This window comes from Melospiza georgiana, chromosome 20, assembly GCF_028018845.1.
Source record: "Melospiza georgiana isolate bMelGeo1 chromosome 20, bMelGeo1.pri, whole genome shotgun sequence".
In the NCBI taxonomy this organism is placed as follows: Eukaryota; Metazoa; Chordata; class Aves; order Passeriformes; family Passerellidae; genus Melospiza; species Melospiza georgiana.
Genome location: NC_080449.1, coordinates 8471635 through 8486649, shown reverse-complemented (window position 1 = coordinate 8486649; position 15015 = coordinate 8471635). Strand labels below are relative to the sequence as shown.

Below are 15015 nucleotides of genomic sequence, written 5' to 3'. Positions count from 1 at the left end.
CACCCAATGCCTGATGACCATCAGCTATTGCTGAAAAGCCAAAAATTTCACCTCCCCTGGTGCTCAGACCCTCAGCCAGCTGATGGCCAGCTGGCTGCAGCATTACCCTTAAAACTGCCTGTAATAGAAGTTTACAACTTTCCCACAGGCCACTGCTGCCTCAGACGCTCCTCACTGCCTGTTGCAGCTGCTCCCGAGTCTCATTGCTGCTGTGGACAGCTTTACATTATTCCTTGCTGGAATCACAGCCCATCCAGCCTGGGGCTACAGGTTCTGCAAATAGGGTAATCCGTCCATCCCCGCTGGTGCCCTTTGGTTGGCACCAAATCTACCTAGGAGGGAGAGGAAAATCTTAATCCGAAAACCTAAGAAAATGCACATTGCGGTGAAATTAAAATATAATAACAAAAACAACAATAATAACAATAATAACAATAAAATTATAATAATAAATAAATAATAATAAATTATAATAAAAAAATAATAAAAATAATAATAAAAAGGGGGGGGAAGGCGTTTCTAAAAATGAAAAAAAAAAAAACTACATTACCCACAATCCACGGACATGTGGGAGGAAATGCTGGTTTTTTGCAAAGGAGGTTTAGCCTCAACAGCTGCAGTTTAAAAGCGAAATACAGGGGGAGGGATGGCACTGGGCGAAGGAGGGAGGACGGGGCGGCGGGGGGGGCGCGGAGCCGCCGCCGGGGCCGCGGGAGCCTCGGGCGTGCGGCGCTGCGTGCGCGGGCAGCCGGCGGGGCTCGCCCGGGGGCACCGAGGGGCTGCCAGCGAGTTTCCGCAAAGTTTGACCCCGCTGCCTTTGCCGGCGCTGCGGCGAGCGGAGCGGGAGCCCGCCCGCGCCCCCCCGCGCCCCCGGCGAGGCTGAGCCCCGGGTGCACGAATGTATTGCGGGAGAGGAAGCCTGCGGCAGCCGGGAGGCGGAGGCACCGATCCCGCTCCGCTCAGCTCCCCGGGCAGCCGGCGCAGAGGCGAAGGGGAAAAAAAACCCAGCGAGAGAAGAAGGAGAAGCAGGAGAAGCGGGAGCCTCCCCCCCGCCGCCCCGCGCCGCCGCTCGCCCCCGCAGCGCAGGAGCCGGGGCTCGGCGGCGCGGCCGGGGCTCGCCGCGGCTCCCCGCGATGCTGTGACGCCCCGCGGGGCCCACGCGTGTGCGGGGCAGCCCCGCCGCCCGCCCATGAGCCCCGCCGGCTGAGCCGGCTCGCCCCGGAGCGCCAGCGGCAGGAGGAGGAGGAGGAGGAGGAAGGTCGGACACCCCTGCGGAGAGCCGCTCGCCGAGGAGGAGGAGGAGAGAGGAGGAGGAGGAGGAGGAAGGGGAAGGGGAGCGGCGCCCCCGGGCCGGTGCGTGGGGGGATGTCACGGGCGGCGTTGAGCGGGCGCTGAGCGGGCGCGGAGCGGCGCGGCCCCGGCGGGCGCGGGGGAGGCTCCATCGCCGCTGCCCCGCTGCGCGCCCGGAGCCGCCGGCCCCACCGGCACCGCGCTCGCGTCCCTGCGCCCGGCTATTTCTAAGGGGAAGAGAGAGAAAAAAAAATTAATCCCCAAAGCCCAGACAGCGCTGGCGGAGGAGCCTCCAGAATCGGAGATTTGGCGACTTTTTGCATTTTCCAGCCGTCGTTTCTTTCTGTTATTATTGTAATTTTGTGCGAAAGGAAGTTATGAACAACTGCAAGTCAGGAAGTGGAAATCCACACCGGTTGTGACAAGCTGGGGCTAAAAACTATTTCATTATTTATATAGATGTGTCTATCAACATTCTGCTTTTCATCCAAAGAATAAAGGGAAATACCGGCTAGTCCTATGTTTGATGGTGAATGACAGACTGCATCTGAGCAAAGGAAGGACTAAATATATCAGCTAAGAGCACCACCTTTATTTATTGAACTCGAGAGACTTTTTTTTAACCCAAAGACTGTTTAAGCAAGAGATTTAATGGGTCATTAAAAGGGGGAAAAAATTTTAAAGGCCCTTTTGCTTCTGAAGCGCAGCTAACCTCAAAAATAGAAGCAGTACTTGTAAGACAGATATTCGAATTAAGGCTTTACATGATGAATTTTCTATCCTATGGATATCAGTTTTGAAATTACAAACCAAGAAGATCTGTAATTGATCTAGCACCAGACAATTTCAATGCCTAATATTCCCCAGGATTGCTGGAGTACCCTAGGAGCTGCGTCAGGCTGTACTCGGGGTATGCCATGGGCTGTATTCAGAGCATTAGCTGCAAATCCAAAGTTTTCCGGGAGAGCATTTCAGTGGTTGAAGTGAAAGCCTCCATCGATCCCGTTCCCACCAGCATTGACGAGTCCTCCAGCGTGGTGCTGCGCTACCGCACCCCTCACTTCCGAGCCTCTGCCCAGGTGTTGGTGCCCCCTCTCCCCAAGAAGGAGACCTGGATCGTGGGCTGGATCCAGGCTTGCAGCCACATGGAGTTCTACAACCACTACGGGGACCAGGGGATGTGAGTATTGCCGAGGGCAGGGCGCGTGCGGGTGGGAAGGGGGAGAGAGGCAGGGCCGTGGCCTGCTTGGGAAATAGTGGGTTAAGCCAAAAATTGTAATTTTTATAATCCACGTTTAAAAACCCAGCCCCTCCGAAACTTAACAGGACTTTGGCGTGTGTTTAAAATACAGGAGAGCTTGTCCCTGCCCTTTCAAAGCAGTGGGTGCTCTTCTCCTCGAGTGGGAATTCGCCCAAACCCCAACCAAACCCCACTTGTTCTGGTAGGAACCCAAAAGCAAAGCCCTTCCACAACAGCTCTTGGGCTGCACAGGAGATCCTGAAACCCCGGGAGCAGCCCTGCTTTGATGGGTGTGTGACACCAGTGGCTCTCCTGACCCCCAGCTCCTCTTGCCTGCATCCGTCCCCATCCCAAAGGTGCCCACTGAGGAGCCCCAGGGCGAGCCCAGGGCTGACACTTGTGGCACGGAGCCGTCCCCGGAGTGCTCTGTGCTGCTGCTGCTGCAGTGAGCTGTGGCTGGCAGCTCGGAGCCCACCAGCTCTGGGAGCACGCTGAGCGTCACAGGAGGAATCCTGCTTGCTTTGCCCACAGCAGCAGGCAGCCCACGGGAATCACAAGCTGGGTTTAACTCCTTGGTAGTTAAACCATCCACATCACCTTGGAGCAGGGTGCGGATTTCACGTTACCCTCCCTCGCGGGGGATGTGAAAGGGAATATAGGGGTGTAAATGTGAGGTGGGAGGAATCAGGGGCTGCTTGCACGCCAGGAATCCCCGTGGTACTGGTCAGACAGTCATAGTGAGGCAGGAATGAGTCAAATCAGAATGTCACCTCCCTGCCAAGAGAAGTCATCTCCCCCCAGTCCCCCACCAGCTTGTTCTCCAGACGTTGCAGGCTTTGGCCCGCAGCTCAATCAGCCCCAGCACCTGATCCCCAAATGCCTGCACAGAGCAGCAGTTCTGCAACCCACAGTGCTGGGCAGCACAGGTGCAGCCTCCTGGTGCAGCAGAAATGTGTCTGTCCAGCCAGGGGGACAGAGCCTGACCGTGCTGGCAGACGGGTCAGTGGCTGGAGCTGCTGATGCTGCCCAGGCTCTGGGGCTGAGGGAGGAAGGACGGGAAGGTCAGGTCTGGGAATCCTCTCCCTGCTCTGCCCAGAGCCAGGGAGATGCTGGCTCAGCCCCTGAGGGTCAGTCTGGGCAGCTTAAAAAATCCCTGAATGAGGAGAGCTGGGGGAGAGGGAGAGCAGGAATGAGTGAATGCAGCACCTTCCTGACAGCCTCAACATCTGCACGCACAGCTTCCCTTCCCTTCCCTTCCCTTCCCTTCCCTTCCCTTCCCTTCCCTTCCCTTCCCTTCCCTTCCCTTCCCTTCCCTTCCCTTCCCTTCCCTTCCCTTCCCTTCCCTTCCCTTCCCTTCCCTTCCCTTCCCTTCCCTTCCCTTCCCTTCCCTTCCCTTCCCTTCCCTTCCCTTCCCTTCCCTTCCCTTCCCTTCCCTTCCCTCTCAGGGACCCCAGGGAAGGAGGAGCAGCCCCAGGTGACAATCTGCCCCCCCTCCTGTCCCCATGTCCCCTCTCTGCTCAAGCAGAAAGTTTACTGAGAGGCAAACTGGTACCTGGCAAACAGCAGCAGTGCAGGCTGATTGTGATTTTAGAAGTATTTACAGCAGGCCTGAAATCTGTAGGCTTTCTTGGCTCCAAGAGCATCTTTAGCAAGGACAATTTGTTGCTCAGATGTTCCCAATTGCAGGCCTTTGGGATTTGCATGTGTAATTCTCAGGCTCATTTAGGAATCCTGTCTTTAGCCACCAGCTGCAAAGGGAAAATAGAAAAGTCCACTTTGTATAAATACAGCTCAGATGCACTGAAATAGAGGGGACTGGGCACAGAGTGATGCTGCCAGTGCTGCAAACCTCAGTGTGGCCTTTTGTTTCCCTGCACCTGAGTTTCCCTGTGCTTAAAATGAGGATTTGGTACAGCCTGCCCTTGCTGGAATGTTTTGGGACAAAAAAGAAAAGGAAAAAAAAAAAAAAAAAAAGGAGTAGTAGGTGCTGCTGTAAACTGGTAGAATTAAACACTGCAGCTATGTATGAGAGCTTTTAGCTAGAAAATAATGGAAACAAAGATGTTTCCCTAGGAGGTTCACTGACATTTAACTGATTAAAAAAAAAAAAAAAGTTACCCAAACACAAGCAGGAATTTGTCTGTTCCTGCACTCTCTTTCTATAGACTCATTGCCATCTGAAGGCTATAAATAAAGGCATTGAGGAGGAAAGGCCTCTTCAATGCCATTGAAACATGGGTTGGAAGACCATTACAGAGAGAGAGAGGACACAAACCTGGGAGAGAGGATGGGCCAAGGCTTTGGCTGGTGAAACTCGATGTAATCCCTCTGACCTCCACAGAGCTGCATCGATTGATGCCAGCACAGCCCCAACCCTCCATGGCAGGCAGAGGCCACTGCCACATCCATGTGTTTAACCCCTGTGGTGACTGGCAAACAAAAACCCCCAAATAATCAAAAATCACTCATCCAACCGCAGCACCAATACTTACAGCAGGCTCTGGATTAATTTTGCACTTCTCTGCTGGGAAGTTGTTAGCTGTGCATAAGCTGGCCATTACACTGAGGATGGAAACAGCTGAGAAATACTGGAGCAGATGGAGCTGTGCATAATGCTGCTATAGGGATGGGAGTACAGAGGGGATAATTTAGACACGCACGTTTAAAGTGGCACTGACAATTTGGGGGCTAAATGCAGCATTTTTAAATTTAAAGGGAGAGAATTAGAGCTCAGCTAACACATTAAGTGCTGGCATTGCTTTACACGTGAGTCAGGAGATGCTGCAGGGAACATGAAAACCCTCAGCACGGGGATGGGGATGTGCTCTGTGACCCCTCTCTGTGCACCCACGGTCGGTGTTGCTGTTCCTCCCCAAAATGCAGGATTTCACCCTGGTCCTTAGGGAAGGATCTGCTGTGCACAGGGAGGCAGCAGCATCAGGCCAGAGCTGTGACCTGAGCAGGAGCAGCTGGACCAGGTCCCTGCTGGCATCTGCTGGGCTGGGTGCTGGTTCCTGCACCTGGTGGAACCTGTGCCAGCTCTGGGCCCTGCTGGAATGGCATTATCCAGCCTCCTTCATCTCCATGGAGATGTGCAAGAAGCTGTGCAGATGGAGATATGCAAAAGAGAGAGATAAATGAATTGGAGTTGGAATTGGATCAGCCAGGAATCTGGAGAAGTTTTCCTGTGGATGTTTCTCCCCCTGGAAGACCTGATGGGGCGCTTGCATCCTCACATCATCACTCCATCTTCCCAGGCATCTCTCCCTGGTGAGATTAAATCTTCCATGCCCTGCAGCAGGGACATAATGAACTCAAATTGCCAAGAGAATGAACCCCCAGTCCCCAGGAGGGAGGACACGATCAAAAACACCACAAGGGCATCTTTTCCAAAGAAAGTGAAGGGAGGTCAGTTCCCTGTGGGAATTTACTCCTCCAGGGATTCAGAGGACAAGGCTTTGCTGCCCTGCAGTGGCCCCTGGATCTCACCCACCTTAGCCCAGTTCCATGGGTTGTCCCCTGAGTTTGCTGCCCTAAACCAGCAGCAATTGTTCCCCTTTTCCTAATGCCAGTTTTGTGCTAGTTCCACTCCCTGACCCAGCCCCAGACACTGCTGCTGGTTCAGGAGATGGGGCAGGAACACACAGCTGGAGGGTGGGAGGAAGAGGGACCACAGCAGCCCAGCAACATCTTCAATTTCCTTCCTGTCCTTCACTCTAACCCTGCCCTGACTTGCCTGCCATGCTGGAAAAGGTGAGAGAGGCACTGTAAAGGAGAATTTAAAATTAAGCAGCTCTGGCTATCAGGTTTTCTTTCTGTCAGTGAGTCCCCAGTGCAGGGCAGTGGTGGAGGGAGGCAGGAGCAGGATGTGAAATCCTGAGACAGAGTTCCAGTACATGGTCCTGCTCCCTCCACCAGGCAGGGGCTGTGCCCCACAGGGGCTGCTCTTATTTAGGGAGCTTGGAGAGGAAGGTGCTGGAAAGCAGAAGGTTGTGCAAGTCCATCTGGCCTGTGACTAATTAGGAGCTGGCTTTAGGCAATTAGAGCTGAGGTTGCAGCAGTGCCTGGTGCCTGTCTGGAGAGGTTACCTGCATGTTCCCCACTGCTGGATGCCCAGGGCTGGCTTTGCTGTCCCTGCCCTGCTGGGTGCTGTGGGACAGACATCTGGAGCTCAGGAGGATTTGTTCTGTGTGACAGAAGAGGAAAAAAGTGTCTGAATGAGAAATGGGAAGCCAAAACCTACATAAAGCTGCTTGGCTGTCAGCAGCAGGGCTCTGCTTGTACCACAAGAAATAGCTCAAAGTTCCTTCTGGTAGCAAGAAGACATTTGTTGGAGAGGTTTCTTGGCAGCTCCAGGCTCTGGTGGTGCCCACACTGGCTCTGAAGGTTTCAGAAGAGGCAGAAACAGGCCTGTCAGTGTTGTGAGGCAGAACCTTCTGATCCTGGAGCTGATCAGTGAACCCACGAAACCAGATAGCTTGGTTGCTTTTCATGCCTCCTTCCTGCTATTGTCAGCAAAGTGTTTACTGGGCACTTTCTGGTCTCTCCTTGGCTCGACACTACCACAGAAAGATGCTGATGCAGCCAGAGATCATTCCACAGCATTCTTTCCAAAATCATCCAGTTGTTGGCATATTGTTCAGCATGGACACGCTCTGCAAGCAGAGGCTGCCAGCCTGGCTGGCACAGGGGCTTTGCTGGAGCATCAGGAGAGGGACAGTCACCAGCAGCAGCCACCAGGCAGCCTCTGCTCTGCTCCAGTCATGGGATCATCATGAGGCCTCGTTTTTCTGCTTGTTCCAAGCAGAGCAGATGAAGCATGATGGTTTTGAAACCCTGGGGTTAACCACACTGGCTCGAATTAGGCACAGTGTGCTCTCTGAAGAAGCACAGGCTGGTGTCTCCTTCCCTATTCCTGCCCACGCCTTTGCTCAAGCTGGGTGTCCTCCTGGGCCACCCTGAGCCCAGCCACGCTCAGCTTTGCCCTGGGATGCTGCAGGCTCTGCAGGCACCATCCTGCTCAGGCCCTGACAGCTCCACCCTCGTGCTCTTGTTTAAATCCTGGGCAAATCCCCAGAAGCTCCTGCAATTCCGTCCTGACCTGGGAATGAAGATGGGGACAAGCAGATCTCAGAGGAGCTGCATTTACTGAGCATTCTCTGTCAGGTTCTCCTGCCATCCAGCCAGCAGCTCTGATCTGAGCAGGCTGGAGCAGCTCAGGAGGGTTCTCATCCTCTGGGGCATCTCAGCTCCTGGTTTGGCACCTGGGTACCTGCAGAGATGCTGTGGCTGCACCACACTGTCACCTCAGCGTCAACCTCTGCCACGTCTCAGCCCTGGGTGACAGCCAAGCTGAGCACCAGCCCCTGTCTGAATGGAAAGTAATCCTAAACCAGCAGGTGACAGGGAGAGAAGAGCGCCCAGATGGGGTTTCGGAGCTGGGCTCTGCAGCAGGGAGGGGTGGGGGCTGCAGAGCAGGACCTCCACTCCTCCACCAGCGAGGGCTGGGTCACTCAGCATCCCCTGGGCCTTCCCTCAGCCATCCCTGGGCCATCCCTGAGCCTTCCTTGGGCCATCCCTGGGCCATCCTGAGCCTTCCTTGGGCCATCCCTGAGCCTTCCCCTGCTCAGCTCTGCCTGAAGGGCACGAGGGGTGGTGAGCCAGGATGACTCCGGTTTGCAGAGCACATAAACATCTCTGCAGTGCACAAGGGTCCTGGCAGGACTGCTCAGGGATCTCCTTTTGGCTGCCTTCACTAAAAATTTTCTTCCAGGGAAAGGACTCCCTCTGCCTGCTGGCGACGAGCGCGGGAGGAAGGCATTGCTGCAGCTGCGGTGCTGTAGCTGACAGCAGCCTGTAAATCTGAGTAGGGAGATGTTGTGCTTGCATAACCCCTGCTCCTGCGGCTCAGAGCATCCCTGCAGCCCCTGCTGCTGCGGCTCACAGCATCCCTGCAGCCCCTGCTGCTCAGAGCATCCCCTGCTCCTGCTGCTCCCAGCATCCTGCAGCCCCCAGGGCACCCCACCTCCTGCTCACACTTCATCTCCCGTGGGGAGGTGTTTGCCAGGACCCCGGCATGAAAAAATAGATAAATGAGACCTTGAAATCCCCCGTGGTATCCTCTAGCCAGAGCCAGACACAGCTAAGTGCTGAACGATCCAGCGGGTACAAACATGGAGGCACTTCACGGTCGTTAACTAATTAACAGTCAAAACAGCCTTGTGAGACAGTGACATCTCCCTGGCCAGAGCAGCCATCCCAGAGCCGTGCAAGAGCCAGCCAGGCCGACCAGTACCCCCAGCCACAGGCTCCTCTGCAATCAAGGGGCTATTTTAAGCTGCAGCACCAGACTTATGAAAGGCTTGGACAGTCACCCTGACCCTGAGGAGCCTCAGGGCGTCCCCTCTGTGTCTCTCCAAGATAAATCATTTCCCATGTCCCAGCCTGCAGCAGGGAGCCACAAGGCTTGGGGAACTGGAGCACAGCCAGTGCTATGGCAGGGTCAGGTGCAAACACCACTGCTGCTGCCACCCAGTCCCTTCTGCCACCTTCACTGCTGGGACACCATCCCTGGGTGATGAGGAGTGCTGATTCATGAGCAGGAAGGAGAAGGTGCATGAGAGGCACCTCTGCCAGCCTGGTTTTTAAAAGATTGTCCTTAAAACAGCTGCTGTGCACCGAGCAAGTGATCTGTGGCCGTGCTGTCTCAGAGCGAACATCCAACCCTTCTTCTGAGACATTTACAGCAGTTTGCCTCTATTGGCAAATCTAATCTTAAAAATTAAATTGGAAGCTAATGAAAAAACCCACTCCAAGCTGTGCACCAAGCAGCACAAGGTGACAGGGGAGTGTTTTCCCTCACGTTCCTGCTAGCAGCACTGACCTTTGTGTCCCTCTCGCAGGTGAGCAGCGCGGGCAGCTCTACAAGCAGCTCCACCTGGGGCTCTCTGATTACTGTAACACCATCCCCAGCCCAGAGCCTGCAGTGCAGCCCTCGGGCTGGCTCCTTCCAAGGGCTGCAGGAGGATGGGTTACACTTCCAGAGCCAGGCAGACAGCAGGGAGGGACAGTGGCTCATCCAGAGAGAAATTCAGGGGATGAACGGATTGAGAGCAGGCCTGATGAGAAGGATGCTTCTAATGGCAGGGATGGCACAAAGGGCACAGATTCCAGAGAGGGAATGCATCCACAGCTCTTCCTTCTCCTTTCTAAAATCCAGCACGTTTCTAAACTAATTAATTAATTAATTATCCATCATTTGCTGTCGATTATGGCAGGTCAAGCTGGGAGCTTCCAGATCTCCTGGACGGTAAAATCCAGGCCATCAGTGACTCAGACGGAGTGAACTATCCCTGGTATGGGAACACCACAGAAACCTGCACCATCGTGGGTCCCACCAAGAAGGAGTCCAAGTTCAACATCAGCATGAACGACAACTTCTACCCCAGCGTGACGTGGGCCGTGCCCGTCAGCGACAGCAACGTGGCCAAGCTCACCAGCATCCACCGCGATCAGAGCTTCACCACCTGGCTGGTGGCCACCAACACGGCCACCAACGAGATGGTGACCCTGCAGACTATCAAATGGCGCATGAGGCTGGGCATCGAGGTGAACCCCAGCAGGCCCCTGGGGCAGCGTGCCAAGCTGCAGGAGCCCTCTGCCCAAGAGCAGCCCCAGGTCCTCAGCAAGAATGAGCCAATACCACCCAGTGCCCTTGTCAAACCCAATGCCAATGATGCTCAGGTACTCATGTGGAGGCCAAAGGATGGACCACCCCTCGTGGTGATACCCCCAAAGCATCGATAATGCACGCCTGGCGTCCCGGCAGCGAGAGGGAGAAAACAAACCCGAAGCAAAACAATCACTTAGGTATTAGGATACACACCTATAATCTGAGCAAAACCTAAATGCACTTTTTATTCATTCAACAAATGCAACCATTCTACCTTCTCCCATTGGGACGGATTTCACTGTGCTAAAGCTCAAGAGGAGACCTTGGACTGGGTCTGTCTCATCACTGGATTCCTAAGGGAAGAAACTAACACTGATGTCTACCCTATAGCTTTTATTTTTTCTTCCCTACTTTAGTTCCCGTTTGAACTTCAGTCTCATTAGCTTGTCCAGAACTGCCCAGAACAATATGAACATTTTATTTGGGATTTTAAGAATTTTTTTTTTCCTTTTTGGTTGAGAATGAAACAAGTTCCTGGGGCAAAAAGTTGACTATTTAAGATAAGGTATTTTTTTTTAAGCTGTAAGGTTCTGAGTTGCAAATCCAAGTCATGCGGCCTTATGTAGACTTTGCTTTGCATTGCCAAACTTTTGCCTTAAAGCTATGTTTGAAAAAAAAAAAAAACCAACAAAACCACCACCAGGCAGAATGTCCTTTCTACAGAATTCTGGAGAAAAAGTTTTGGAACAAGGAATAGGCTGTCAGCGTGGCATGGGCTGATGGATACAAAGGGCATGAAATTGGAAGAAGCAAGAAAATCTTCCTCTTTTTAAAACCTGGAACAAGGAAGCACGGAAATCATCTCAGTTTCAAAGCAATGCAAATAACAACCCTGCTGTCGGATGGCTCTCGAGGGGAGCTCCCAGGCCACCTCTCCCTGATTGCAGGAGGCCGCGGAAGCTCCTCGTGCTGCTCATCACCCATGGTGGTCTCAGCCTCCCTTAGCAGTCCCACAGGGAATCAATCACCTCACAGCTGGAATTGTGGCCCTGGGAGTCAACACCAGTCAAGGGGGGGATGTCCCACTGGGACATTTGTCTTTAGGACACACAGATGTTCTCCCAGCTAGCCCACAGCCTCACCTTCTCGTGGATAAGAGCTGGCGTGCCTGCTGCTGTCGGGTGAAGCTCTGTGGCCCCGTTTGCTGAGAAATCCCAGTTATGGAGCTGTACAAAGAGTGGGGTGTCCCAAGGATCCTTCTGAAGCCACTGGAGACACACAGGTGTCAGAGAGGGCAGATCTTACCCAGCATGATCTGTAGTTCAGGAGCAGCCACGTCTGAAAATAACAGGGACCCACTCCCGGCAAACACAGCAACAGCTGAGGAAAACTCTTCCTTCTGTGCTAACCAGTCACATTGGGATTCACAGATCATTTTCTTCCCAATGACCTCATGATCTACCTGGCTGTCAGGAAGGAGGTACAGGCAGGGCCATGACACTGTCCCTGTCTGTCATGGCACAAACATCCACTGTAGCAAAGGGAAACACACAAGAAGGTGCAGGCAGGGCATCACCTGAGCCCTGGGTGTGGATCCTCAGTGAGGAAGGAGCATTTGGAGGAGGAGGTGAAACCTGTAGCTTTTAATAAGGACCAGATGGCTGCTGAGATAACCAGATGCTCCTCTGCAGAGGAGGATGAGGCACAAGAGCCCTTTGAATGGGAGGGAGGGGTGTGAAGGCAGAGGAAGTTCTGTGGTAGAGGTGGCATCTGGAGGCCAGGGCACAGGATGGGGAGTGGAGGATCTGCCCTGCTCCAGCACGTGGCCTCAGGCAGATCGCTTCCCTCTGCAGCTCCTTCCCCCAGAAAATATTTCTTCCTCCTATTAACAACTTGCCTCAAGAGCTGGGACTGAGGAGAGTTCTGCGTGCCAGGTACAAGCCTGGCCCTGCCGAGCTGGTCTGAACAGGTCTCACAACCCCACACACGCTGCTCAAAAGGCTCTCCCCATGGAGAGGCACCAATCAGCTGCTATTCCTACCCCCATCTTCCACACAGGACCTTACCAGCAAGAAATTCTCCTTCCTCACTTCTCCACAGCCACACCACCTCCTCTGGCGACAGGTTCAACACCAACCCCTGCCTGGGCAATGCACACCCAGGAGTTGTGTCCCCCACCAGGACAGCCTCAAACCAGCAAACAAGGATCCTGGGGCTCTGCAGCCATTCCCCTGCCTGCAGGGGAGCCCACCCTCCTCATCCACTGGCTTTCAGAGATGCTCAGCCATGGAGCTGCTCCTTTCCACGGGCAGAGCTCCGAGGTGGGAATTCCAGCTTGGAAACGACTGGACTGGATCAACCCCAAATCCACAAGCCAAAGGGTGCCTCAGTCTCGGCTTTGGGACTATAAGGGATGAAGTTAGGGAGACTTGGACTTGCACAGTCACTCTCTGTATTAAACTCCGTTTTCTTACCTGGATTCACATCCAACTATAGCTCCACTGGCACAGCCCTTTGGGACTTGTCTGTATCTTCTCCGAGGCAATACATGCAGAAGAGGACAAACTGTGAGCTGTGGGTGAATAGCTGATCATGCTCTCATGCATCTTGGCTGCTGCTGAGTCCCACGGGTGGGAGCAGAAGGGGGATTTGTGTCTGGTATTCACTTTGTCTCCAGGTGCTGAGTACTTAGAGTTCTCACTGATGTCAGCCTGGGTCGAAGGAATCGGACCCAGTTGTCTTAATTAGCTGCACAAAGAAATTCCAAGGAAAGATTTCTTCTCAGTCACCAAAAACCACATTCAGGGAACACCTACGTCCTTTTCCACTTAGCTTTGTGTTGGACTTAGTCTCCCAGTGCATTAAGCAAATCTGGTTCCTCCTATTCCCTCTCCCTGGTGGACTGGATACATCCATGCAATTTGATAGTAACCTCCTGGCTAATTTGTCCTGTTGCACTGAACGGACCCAGCTGAGCAGTAAACACAAAATTCAGATTTCACTCTGGGGTCGGCTTTGCATGGACTTCTCCCTTCCCAAAGAATGCCTTTATCCCGTGCCTAGGTCGAAACGTGCCCCCTCACCTCCATCTGCATCCCCAGACACGGCAGAGAGAGTGATGCTGCCTCTTTGGAGATTTCATGCATTGTGATTAAAAGTGATGTTTTTCCAATGCTGCTTCATTACAAAACTGACGGGGACAGATTGTCTATAACAGGAAGGATGGCTGGAAGTAACAGGGGCTCTGAGACACCGCTGTTGCCAAGGCTGGTGGTTACAACAGGGATTGACTGACAGGGTTCCAGTGGGGACTTCAATGTCTGGGGAGCCATGGCAGAGTGGCAAATGAGCAGAGGTGAATCAAGCTCCTTCTCTGGCAGCTTTTGGCAGAACCAGGAATACACAAAGGATACCCTGGGCAGGTGTTGGGGCACCGACACGGCGCACACGGGTGAACGTGAGCGTGTCTGTGCCTCACCCTTCCCAGCAGTGATGCTCTCAGCTCTTTATAGACCCAAACCCCCAGAGGGGCTCAGAGTGCAGCCTGGCCATCCTGTCACAGCCCTGTGGTGCTCCAGGGTGGGCAGCAGCCCTGGCCCAGACCCTCACCTGCCCCCAGGGGCTGCTGAGCGCGGCCAAGGCACCGAGTGGGTCAGGGACCTCGTGGTTCTCCTTCCCTGCCCTTGACACCGAGATGAGCATGGGAGGAGAGGGGCAGCCCCTCGGGGAGCCAGCACAGACCCTCAGCAGCCTTGGGGAGGGGTAGAGACCTGTGGAGCCGGCGCCAGGCTGGCTCCAGCCCGGGGAAAAGGCGAGGCACCGCCGGCCCTCCTGCCCTGGCTCCCGGCGCAGCAATAAGAATCGTCCTTGGTCTTGCAGAGATACTGTGAAAACAAAACCAAGATGTACCGAGTCTGGACACTTACAGAGATGTAAACTACAAAACCCTGCTTTTATAACAGAGAAATAAAGTGAAATTTTCAAACGCGTCTGCCTGGAGTCGTTTGGGCGGTGGCTGTTTTTAAACAAATAGCTCTGCGCTCACGTTTGGAGGCAGCGATAAATATCCTATTTACCATCAATTCTCTCTCTGTGTCAGCTCTTGGGCTGCAGCAGACAGAGCCAGGAGGTTTCTGGTGAACAGCACCAGCCAAACATCCTGCATTTTTCATCAGCAGCCTGCCGTGCATTGGGGGCAGCCGGGCTGGTCGGTGCAGGCAGCGCTGAACTTCCGCACGCTTCGGTTTCCTGACACCACTGGCTTATTTAGCAGAACCCCGGGCAGATGTTCACTGAAAATATCACATCTGGAGAGAGGCAGCAGCGCAGAGCCCTGGGCAGGGCAGAGGGTGGAAGATGCTGCAGTCTGTGTGGTTTTCAAACACCACCTGTACTCACTCCGTTATTCCCTGCCGGCCCCCGAAAATTTTCACATTTAGGTTTTGTTTGCTTTCCAGTAAAGGAAAGTGCTGAGTTTTGGAGAGCAGGGGGTGCTTGGCCAAGCAGCCAGGACAGCTGCACTGCTGATCTCTTAAACCCACTGGCATCTTCGTGCTCCAGCTCCTCCTGCCACAGCCTGACCCCACTGCAGGCTCCCATCCTTCCCACCGGCTCTGCCCAAGCAAGACACAGCTTTCTCCTTGGCACATTTGTTTGGTCTGTGAGAAGTTTTGCTGGTCTCTGATTCAGCTGGCAAAGCAGCATCCAAACTTCTCCAAAAAAGCAGCAGAGCAAAGACCTGCTGGGTATCAGTGCTGTGGCAGTGACACAAACAAGTGCAGGTGGGGAGGAGGAGGAAGGAAACTCCCAGCTC

The 15015-nt window shown here is 53.9% G+C and overlaps 1 protein-coding gene across 1 annotated transcript; it reads left to right on the top strand.

Annotated features, from left to right (window-relative positions):
* Window positions 1–1540: 1540 nt before the first annotated feature.
* Window positions 1541–14160, top strand: FAM78A (family with sequence similarity 78 member A). The gene is made up of 2 exons (XM_058037938.1): window positions 1541–2470; window positions 9808–14160. The coding sequence occupies exons 1-2, from the start codon at window positions 2208–2210 to the stop codon at window positions 10334–10336; spliced, it is 792 nt and encodes a 263-aa protein (XP_057893921.1). The 5' UTR covers window positions 1541–2207; the 3' UTR covers window positions 10337–14160.
* The last annotated feature ends 855 nt before the right edge of the window (window positions 14161–15015 follow it).

Bases quoted from the DNA above. Each gene is read 5' to 3' on its own strand.
- FAM78A (XM_058037938.1), top strand. From the start codon at position 2,208: ATGGGCTGTATTCAGAGCATTAGCTGCAAATCCAAAGTTTTCCGGGAG. The intron at 2,471-9,807 runs GTGAGTATTGCC...CGATTATGGCAG, and splicing joins CACTACGGGGACCAGGGGAT to GTCAAGCTGGGAGCTTCCAG.